This window comes from Pteropus vampyrus, unplaced genomic scaffold, assembly GCF_000151845.1.
Source record: "Pteropus vampyrus isolate Shadow unplaced genomic scaffold, Pvam_2.0 Scaffold2, whole genome shotgun sequence".
In the NCBI taxonomy this organism is placed as follows: domain Eukaryota; kingdom Metazoa; phylum Chordata; class Mammalia; order Chiroptera; family Pteropodidae; genus Pteropus; species Pteropus vampyrus.
The window spans coordinates 9570706-9581934 of NW_011888783.1; the positions used below are offsets into that span (position 1 = coordinate 9570706).

The following is an 11229-nucleotide window of genomic DNA, read 5'->3' on the forward strand; positions in this document are numbered from 1 at the left end:
CCTTCGTTACCTGCCATCAGAAGTATGACAATAACTTTCTAGCTGGATTCCCCTCTTTTTCACTTGCCCCCTCTAAACAAGTCATTTACAGTCCTGTTTTAAAATATAAATTAGTTCCTGTCACTCTGAAGTTTAAAATCATCTGATGGTTTCCATTTCACTCGGTATCAAAGGCAACTTCTGTATCATGGCTTTGCAGGATTAGGACCCCTGCAAAGTCTCCAGACTCATCTAATGTTGCCTTTATCCTTGACTGAATATACCAGTCTGATTTCAACCCCATGAAGATCTCTAAACTCTTTCTTCCCTTAGGGCCCTTAATCTTACTATTCTCTATATCAAAAATGATTTTCCCCACCCTTTACCCTGGCTAGCCCTTGTTACCTTTCCAGAAGCCTTCCCAGATCATTCTATATACAGTTTAACACTTTTGCTACCCCAACCAGTGTTTACCTCATAGCACTTACCACTGTTTGTAATCATATATTGTTTCTTATTCATTGTCCCTCTTCACCATTGACTAAGCCCCAAGAAAATAGCAACTATATTTTTGTTGTTCTATACTAGTTTGTTGCCTAGCACAGTGTCTGGCATAAGAGAGGTTTGTTTATTTGTTTGTTTGTTTTAAGTTTTGAATTATGTTTTGTAACTATAGTAAAAAGTTCCAAAAATAATCCACCATATTTCCAGCTGGACTTTTACCACCTATGAGAGCCCAGGAAATTCGTTATTCTCTTTAGGTAACTTGTAATATATCGACTGTTTACTCAAGTGTGAGGCAACTGTATTAATTTTCTCTCACACTTTGTTCTGATTCCAGTATGTGTCATTGTAATTTTCTATTTCTAATTTTTCATCCTAATATTTTATTTCCAATCATAGAGTTAGAAAATGATACTAGGAAAATTTTTCTCTTTGGAAGAGGAATCCTCTTCTTTGTCTTCCTTTACATTCTATTTAATGAAAACATATACTGATATTTATTTCTTAACCTACTCCAACTCTAAGAAACTCAATAGCACCGGAGTCCCCACTGAGCCCAGAGAACTCTGAAGAATTTAAGAATTGGAGCCAATGATGTTGCCTGCAGAGGAATGAGAATAGTAATAATAATAATACTAATGAATTTCTTGTATTGAATATTTATTATGTTATGCTAAGCATTTATGACATGTACTCTTCACAAAAAGCTTATAATTATCCTCATTTTACAGAAATAGCTTGACATTAAATAGCTTTCCAAAGGTCATACACAGCTAGTGAGTGGCTAACTTGTTATTCAAAGCATGTGTTTTCTTTGCTATGTCATATGGCCTTTCTGTGCCATGAAATAAAACTGATTTAATATTACTTAATTAAAAAACTTTTTTATTCATGATTAATTTTTATATTGACCTTTTTCCCTTGTCTATCACCCTTCCATTTCCTCTCTACCTCCATTTTTTAGTAATAATGACTAGAAAAATTGATAGAAAAGACTGTTTCAAAAAATATCATTATTGACAGTAATTAGTTGCTGAGTCTTATAGTGTGGTTAGTAGTTTCCTTGCCTTGAGAGATTAGAATACTTATTCCTATCTCAATAGAATAATTTGTATGAGTATTTTTATTTGTTCTGAAATTTTCCAATAGAGTATAAAGATAATTGTTGTGATAACTGATCTCCAACATCTAAAACTTAAAGTTATTAAAAATAAACATAAAATGGAAACATAGAAATAGAGTAACAATATCTATAATAAAATGGGGAGATACTTTATCAATAAAGACGAGGCTAGAGATATACATAAACAATATTTTAATTTTGAGATTCCAAGGAGTCAAAATTCAAAAGAAAACATGATGAATTACTTAGCTTTTATTATCTTAAAAAAAAGAAAGAAAGCTTTTACATAGAATTTCAGTAATGTCATGGATTTTTTAATGTAATATACAAAAATCAAAAAGTTAATATCTCCCATAGTGGTTTTACAGACGATGCAGAATATTTTCCAAATGACTATTTCTTATATTTAACCCCAATATAAATTAATGACATAATTATTAAATTATGTTTTGTCCAGGCACTTTGAGGGAAGAAGTTACAGTAACATAATCTAGGAATGCAGCTTGCTTGTGTACTAATGATATAAAAATTAATACACGTGATTAATAATCAGTTAAATTCTTAGTTTCCAGGACTTCGTGGCGGAACCATGCATAGAATAGAAGCATATTGCTATTTCTACACATTAGGGTATCACACTGATTCTATTCTCATATCAATCCATGGGGAGATTTCTTATATTTGGTTTTTTATGAGCATCTTGGTTGTCTATTGGAAAATGGAAAAGTTCAACAAATTACTGATTAATAAAAATATTTTTCTTATTGGTGCTATTATAAAAATCAAAATAACTTTGTTCTTTCTGTATAATCTTTCATAAATAATATTAAATGACAATTTGAACAAAGTTAAGCATTTTTTCTCAATATCGTCTCCTCTAATATTCTTAAAATAAAAAAACTGTGTAAATTTTGATGCTGCTATGTATTTTCTCCTAAAATTTCCATTTTATGAAAAAAAAATCTATAAAAGAAATATTTTATTCAACTTCCAGGAATATTCAATTTCCAGATCGAAAATTTTGGAGCATGAATAAACACAAAACAAGAATATTCTGCTGTCATTGATATGATGACATTCTAGAAAGTGTTGCACATACAAAGGGCAGTCCCTTTTAATAAGATGAAGTTAGGTGAAAGATATCTTTATGCAGAAACTAAAACCACATTGACTTTATAGGGTGTTATGAGTAAACAAAATAATATTAGCATCTGTCACATTGTAAATGCTTAATAAATGGTGACCATACTTATCATTGTTACCTCAGTGAAAACCTGTAACTAATGATAAAAAGTTAAACAAGTCAAAGTAATCTTTTCCCTTATATTTAAGAAATAGTTGAAAATTTTGAGTAAATGACATATATATATATATATATATATATATATATATACACACACACACATATATATGTGTGTGTGTGTGTGTGTATTTATATACATTTTTTTCTTTTTTAGGATGTACAGAAAGACCTATCACATGGTTGGTTTGACATATCCAGAGGCTGTCATAATAACATTAAAGGTAAAATAATTTCAATTATTTTTGGTTTTTCAAAGTCATTTTTTGAAATCTTCTTAAAATGGCTGGGAGAAAATGAGATTAGGTCTTTGCTGCAGCTTAAGTATAGGTATGCAAAAAATATTTTAACCATTTTACAAAATGTCATGTGTTGCAAATCATGGTTCATTGTAGACTTAAAAGAAAATTGATTTACACCAACAAACTATATCAATGCATATGTATGTGTGCACACACATGTGCATTTTTATTCTTTATGCTTTATATACATGAATTTTGAATTTAATTTTACGACAGCACCAAGACTTGTCAGAATATACATATTTTATTTTGTATATATTATGGAAATTTTTAATGCATTATAAAAAATGTTTTAGAAAAATATTGTTAAAGAACAAAACTTATATAGAAGAAAATTGTTTAGAATTTTAGGTCTGAGGAAATATATAAATTAATCTAAAATTAAGAAAGAAAACCAACAAAAATCTCTCTCTTTTTTCTGTTTTTCCTATGGCTGCCCTTGTCTGAGGCCCAATTGCAGTATTAAAGCATTAAATGTGTTAGAAATAACTAGGGTCGAAACTCTTAAGTGGTGATAATTTTTGACTCCCTTATTTGTCTCCATCGTGTGTGTGTGTGTGTGTGTGTGTGTGTGTGTGTGTGTGTGTGTGCTGTTCCTAGCCATTATTTCTACAGAGGCATTTTGTAGGTTCATCATTAAACATTTCTTATTTCTTTCTACCCTTCAATTTGGGTGGGGGAAATTCAACCTTGTCTTCTCTAACAGTTTCATGGTTGTTTTCCTGTATTAAACAAGAATTTAAAGGATGCTGACAACAGAATATCCCAGGTTGCCTATTTCTGATGTATTAAACTACTTTACTAACTTAAATTTGTATTGCTTTCTTTTGTCCTTTAATTTCCTTTTAAGCATCCTTTTTGCATTTGTTTTTCCTCTGCTGTAGATTAGATTTTTATTTTATTAATTTAAAAAGGTCATTTGTTTTTCTTGGATGCTTTTTAACATGTATGTTTCTAAAGCTATAATAACAAGTATATAACTGAAATATAACATTATAGGATATAATTACTTCTCAGCTCTCGAGAGATTTTGATTTCCTCATTATTTCCTCAACTATGGGCAAGAATTTGAGCAGGCATTGTTTAGAATTTTGTTTGTTTGTTTGTTTGTTTTAAGAACCTTTGCTTAGAAACCAGCTAACAAAATATTTAGGTATGAGAGAATGTAAATAGTTTTCTAAAATAAAGTATAGAAAAAAACATATGAAATAAACTGAAGGAGAAACTATCACTAAATAAAGAATATTTTTAGTTAAATAATTCTCATATCCTGAGATACCTCCTTGTCTTCTTTGTTCTCAATTTGACAAGGTAAAAGCCAAGCAAGCGTCTGCATTAGTTTACAAATGTAATCACCACTGTTGATAAAAATCGCCAAGAAATAGAGAAGTAACCTTTCACCCAGTGAGAAATGCCTAGTGGGAAATGTAAATAGCAGGCCTGTAACAGTCTGAACTAATTCTTCTGTGTTAGCTTTGGAATTTGATAAAAGATTTGTTGGCCTCCTTTGAGCTCTACTGATGGTAAAATGCCTTCTAATAGAACTTTTGGAGATTTTTACATTGACAAACAGATGAGGCAAGTGTTTTGGGATCAAATTAGGGTCAAGTGCAAGGAATTTAACAAAGGTACACAAGCAATTCCAAAAATATTCCATTGGTGTTTCCAAGTGATTAAAAAGACCATTCGAAATTATTATTACTATTTTTCAAAAAAAAATCTTTTGACAAGAGATTATTTGAATGCTTTTATTATATTTTTATTTTAGTTTCAGCATGTTACAGCACAGTCGGCCTTCATTAAAAAGTGTTAACTGAATGAAATTCTAAACAATGCCTGCTCAAATTCAAAATTAATGCGTAGATTGGAGGTTATCCACTTACAATTTAATACAAAACCTGCTGTGTGTGTGTGTGTAATCAGACCTTCTTTGCTAATAGTTTCTAATAATTGTTAGCATTGACTCTGTTGTATTTGTTTAGATTTTTCTTTTTAATTTCAGTGATTTATTTAGTGTTAGAGCTCAAACTTCACATTAATATCTCCCTAGTGTATAGGACTGATGTCACTTGTTGCAAGTCCATTTTATAAACTCTGCAAGTTTTCGCCCTGGAATTAACCTTCAGCAAAATCATGTGGTAGCTAGAGTGGTTTGATTTACCTGTTCACTGCACTCTTTTCCTTAGTTAAGGGGCACTTTCTTTGAGTACCTCTTTGCCTACAGGCCTGACTACCTCCCTAAGGGAATTGCCTGAAGCCAAAATTACCATCCTCCTCCTCAATCAAAAGACTCACTTCCTTTATCTTAACATCTGCCCCTGGAAGAAAGTATAAATGAATCAGCCAAGGTTAGAGTGACTAATAAGGTAGTATATGCTCTCTCTAGGGTATTTGCATCATAAAAGAAGACATAAAATAGCAAAGATTAAAACCAAATTGCTAAACCCTAAGGTGAATGGAATTTCAAGCAATGTAGCAGGTGACATCACCTACAGAACCTGTAATTCCACCTTAAAATGAGGCCCACTCTAAGAAAATTATTTATGGCATGAATTTGGACAGAGATTTAGGTTAAGGGCAGCTTTAAAGTGTTATCAGGCTTATTACATCAAGTTTAATAAACTTGGAATTAAGGGGAACATCTTAGCATTTCATTAAGCATTATGGCTTCACTTTTGCAGATCCATAGACACTGAGTGGCCTTGTCATATCAGACACTGATAAAAATATAGTTCAGTATGCTGAATTGAAATCTGACCTGTTGGATGTGCAAAACTGGATCCTTCCAAGAAGTTTTCATAGAAACAGAACTATACAAATTTGCCACCTAAAGTATTTATTCTTTTTTTTACAGGATGTTGATAAATGGTCTTTTGATGTATTTGCCTTAAATAAAGCAAGTGGAGAACATAGTCTGAAGTTTATGATTTATGAACTATTTACCAGATATGATCTTATCAACCGTTTCAAGGTCAGAAACATGGAACAAAAATGAAATGCTCTTAGAATTAGTTATCTGAATAGCAATGAAAATGCAGAACATTGAGTCATTAATCAGTGTATTTTATGTTTCTCATTGACACTGCATGATATAGCCACATCCTCCATAACCCACTGATTATATATATACATATATATATATGTGTATATATATATATATATATATATCCACTTAGATATCATAAGAGCATTATAACCTCATTCCAATGAAATACCAACATCCCCCTTGAATTACTCACAGAATAGTCATGTAGAGATTGAAAGCTATGTTTTAAAGAAATATGATCTTCTGTGTTCCTAAACCATAAAATATGCCTTTATTGGCAGTTTTTCTTAAACTAAAATGAGTTTCTAATTAACTTCATTTAGAGCCATCTAAGCAAAAGATTTAATCCAGATTGAGCACTCTGCATGCAGCCTGTACCTTTCATCATTACCTATGGAATCATAATATTTTTAGAGGTGGAAGGTACTAGAAGGTCATTTATTTTAACCCCTTGTATTATAGATAGAAAAACTAGACTTCATCAGTTCTAATTGGGAAATTTTACCCTTTTAAGAGCTGGACTTCTTACTTGACTCTGGAAGATATAACCATTTAAAGATGACAGTTTAACTGTTACTTCATCTACCTTTGTTAAACACTTGGGGGGTTATAATTCTTCTTAGGATTGACAGCTAACAGGTTGATAATGTGATTTTTCAGAAAAGTCCACATTTAACTTCAAGAAACTACAGCCCACATCTGATTCACTAATGTGTCCCAAAAATTGTTGTGTTCATGTTAATTTGGAGTTACTCTTTTGGTAAAATATAATCATAATTATTACTTTCCACAGATTCCTGTTTCTTGCCTAATTGCCTTTGCAGAAGCTTTAGAAGTTGGTTACAGCAAGTACAAAAATCCTTATCACAATCTGATTCATGCAGCTGATGTCACTCAAACTGTGCATTACATAATGCTTCATACAGGTATCATGGTAAGAAAGTCTTTGTAACCAAAGTTTGTTAATTTAGAACATCAAATTCTATTCCCCTAAATTCTCATTGTCTCTTTAATGCCCACAGCAGTATTATAAGTAATAATCTTTTGGATTTTTAAGGGTTAATGAGTTATTCATTATATATATATTTCAAAAAGTACTTTAACCCAGTGTAGGGGAAAATACCCAGAGGCAAGTGCAAATATACTATAAGTTTTCCAAAATTTGAGCTATAGAATATTTTTGTTTGTAAATTCCCTTCCTGTAGGAATCAACTAAGGAAAAAAATGTGTCCTAAAGAAAAAAGTCTTTGGAATGAAAGTTAGTTATTGTACTTTTCCCATCATGTTCTTTCTAGCTGACCTTAGCAACCTTTTCTCTTTTACTTATATTGCTAATCACAATCAGATCCTACTAGGAATTTGGGAAATTATTCATGTGAATTTTTCCAAATTCTCCTTCCTTTTCTTTGTATCTGAATGATGATCAATAGGTAAATAAATGACCCAGCAATGCAAGTCTTGGACAACAGTGAGTAGATGATAGGGATTATGAGACTGCCTGGAGTTCCTGTAATGTCTCAGAGTTTAGGCTGAAACTCAGAAGGTGAAAAGAGAGGAGCAGCTCTTTTGAAGGTTCCAAACTGAGGAAGGTTCTAAGAGGTATAGTCCATGCGAGATCCCCAGATCTTAGTACCTTCTTGATTCCTCATGTGTCAACCTAGACTAAAACAGTGTCATAAAGTAGAAGTAAAGAGAAAGTTCCACCAAACTCCAAAATATACATTGCCTACCTGTTTAGTATTCAGAAGTCACACCCGCTGTATTGGCAGGGGGCACTAGCACTCAGATCTATATAACTCGTACTCTTTAGGGACCAGAGATCCTCAACACACATCTTTCTACACCAGATTCTATGTCCCTAACTTGGTCCCAAGCAAAGCCCCTAGAACCACAATATGTTGTCTTGAAGATCTTTAAAAATCAGAACAAGTACATAATTCTCTAACTTTGTTGTATATAGCAAATTTTCATCATTATTTCATTTTCCCCCAAGGAATTATACTGTATTGTTTATTAAACATATTCATTTGCTATGATTCATCCAATAGTATCTCGTGTAACGGCTAAAGAAATTGTCGATTCTTCTCCATCTTTCTTTGCCTCCAGTATGATGCTGATCCATCAATGCCTTAGGTTCAGATCCCACTCCTGCCCCAATTCTCAATTATCTGTTGCTCCATAATGAACTACTCCAAAACTTAGTGGCTTAAAGCAATAATTGGTTAATATCTCTCAAGAGTCTATGGTTAGAAGGGTCCCAACTAGAAGGTTCTCACTTGAGGTCTTTCCCATAATTTTGATCAGCTAGAAGCAGCAATGGCCGAAGACATCTGAGGACATCACTAGAAAAGACATGCACGGTGGTTCACTCACATAGCTCGCAGTTAATAATGGCTAATGTCTGAGAGCTCAGCTGGGTTTTTAATAAAGGACTTTCTTGGAATCTCACCAATTCAATAGATATATGAATTTATGACAGAATCATAAAGTAATATAACTTGCTTTGGAGTTAAGTCTTATTTGAAGGGAGGCAGAAATCCCCAAAATCTTCATTGATACAGTAGCATGAGTCACTTGTAACCTTCTACAAGGCTGAACCATATGTGTTGTTAACCTCATACCTTGTATTTTCCTGTTTTAACATATATATGTAAGCATCACTGACTTAAGGTATAAATATGCCCATTGTGCCAGATCAAAAGTAGTCATGGCTAGACTTGGTCCTTGGTTGAATTTACTCACCATTCATTCCAGGAGTCTGATTTGATATTTAAAGAGAGAAAGTACAGGTTACCAGTAATAAGTAGAAACTCAAACATTCTAAGATACATCTTTAAAAGAGTGTAAGCTTTTCAAAAGTACTATATATAACCTTCTTTATACCTGTTTCTCTTTCTTTTAAAAGGCTTCATTGTCACAGCACTTTCTTGAAATCTTTGCTTTTACTTGGTTCAATGTACGTGACAATTAGTGTGAAAAACAAAGTGCCCCTTGACAGCTGCAAATGCTGTTACACTTGAAAAAGTCATTTTAACATCTTCTCCGTTAGAGCTGCTTGCTTTTCCCTAAGGCCTTGGTCTTGAAACTGATAGTGAGGTGGTTTACATTTCAAATATTTGGCATTTCTTTTTTTCTGAATACTGAGGCTTTGATAAAGTTAACTGAAAAATGAAATATTTAAGGTTTACTCTTTAGTGGAAACTGAACTGATTAAGTTTCCTCAGAACAAGATGGAATGAAAAAGTAATGCCTACTTCCGTGTAGTAAAATATCTGCTTAAATTATGAAGTACAATGTGAAGACATATGCAATTTCAGCTAGGGGGTAACCAGGATTTTTAAAATATGTTTCCGCTTTAAGAACATTTTTTTTTTTTTTGCCACAAGTGTAAAGGGGGCCAAATAAAGGTCTTCTGTTTCAGCTTCAGAACCTCTCTTCTGCAGGTGACGTTCAAGAGTTGAGGGATGCTATATTAATGAGTAAATAGAGAAATTCAAATCCACAATGTGACTTGATCCTCAGACTTTCAAGGAAGATTCATTCCAGGTTATAACAAGCCATTCCAACTTCCCTGAAAGGCTGGGGAAATCAGGCCCAGCCTGGCATAACTCCTAGAAAGCTGAAGTTGTTAGTAAAGATCGCACAGTCGCTTTTTGAGAGATCAGTGACTTAGCAATTGTAAATGTAATTTCACTCTACTTTAGCAAGTTTGATTTAAAAACTTGTTTCTGATTTTACTCATCCTTTAACAAAAAAAAGTATCGGTGGGCTCTTTAGTTATCCGTTAGTTTGGTCATTACAAAAAAACAATCATCTGGTGGGAGACTGTCAGTATTGTTGGGGTTCAGGAAAATACATTTTAAGTAAAGGAAGTAATGAGAAATGTTATGATAAATGGTAAAAAGAAAGGTAAAATTTGTTGAATCTTTTGTTAAAACTAAGTTACACTGCCAGATTTACAGTTTTGGGGACTTTATTTTTAAAATATTTCCTTTAGGTGAAAAAAGTGGTAGATGAGTGTTAATATCATAATACGAATGTGTTGGTCTTTTAAAAAAAAAGAATTATAGAAATATTCATTTAGCTGAAACCTGTCGGATTTGATATGGAGAAGACTGGGTCACTTATGTGAGTGTTTTAGCTGATATCCTGCAGTTTCAGGACAGTCTTACCAGTGTGACATTTATGGAGTACTCCATAGCAGCCCAACATTCTCAGGTGACTAATGCAACCTGTTACCTGCAAAATGTTCAGAGGACCATTTCCTGGAAGGGACTGTGATGAAGCCCTTGTCCTTTGGTTTGTTGATATCATATTGGATACATTCAGGCCTGGGAGGAGGCAGCGCAGAGGAAAGTTGATGCTAATACGCCTGCCGTTTCCCTCTCTCTCCTTTTATCACTTAATTAATTTGTGATTGTGGTGTGCATACCTCAGTCCATTTGCTGAAGAGCATGTGCTTCACTGAGTGCTGCCAACCCACCTCCAAATGTCTCTTGGCAAGGGAACACTTGTATTTGAGGGCTCCTGGCATTGTGTTTTCTCTGACATGAGCAGACAAAATGAGATGACCTGAAATCTATTTCTTTTGGAACTTGTAGTTCATTTACTAAACTCCAAAACAGCCTCCCATATACTGGAATGGCTCAATGTTTCTTCAATCAATCTATAGAAAATTTACACTGTCTCTAGGTTACAAACTATGTGGAAATTCTGTTCTGTTTGGAAGAGCGAAAAGACTGTAAGCTTTCAAGGCAATCAGACATAGGTTAGAAACCCTGCTCCACTGCTTCCTAGATTGCTCACTCTCTACTTTGGTTCCCTTCTCACTAAAATGTGGTTAATAATACTTGTAGTACAACAGTGAGGAGTCGATATCGTAAATGTAGAGTACCCAATCTAGTTTCTGAAATGTAATAGCTATTAGCATATACACTAATGTAAGTAAAAATTATTAATTTATTATATTATATAT

General features: G+C 33.0%; 1 protein-coding gene across 1 annotated transcript in view; it reads left to right on the top strand.

The window, feature by feature from the left end:
• The window catches only part of PDE1A (phosphodiesterase 1A), a 293552-nt gene that overhangs the window by 224427 nt on the left and 57896 nt on the right, over window positions 1-11229 (top strand). Inside the window, exons 5-7 of the mRNA XM_011356541.1 lie at window positions 3064-3130; window positions 6063-6179; window positions 7048-7188. Coding sequence (XP_011354843.1) covers window positions 3064-3130; window positions 6063-6179; window positions 7048-7188 — 325 coding nt within the window. The remainder of the gene's footprint in view (window positions 1-3063; window positions 3131-6062; window positions 6180-7047; window positions 7189-11229) is intronic.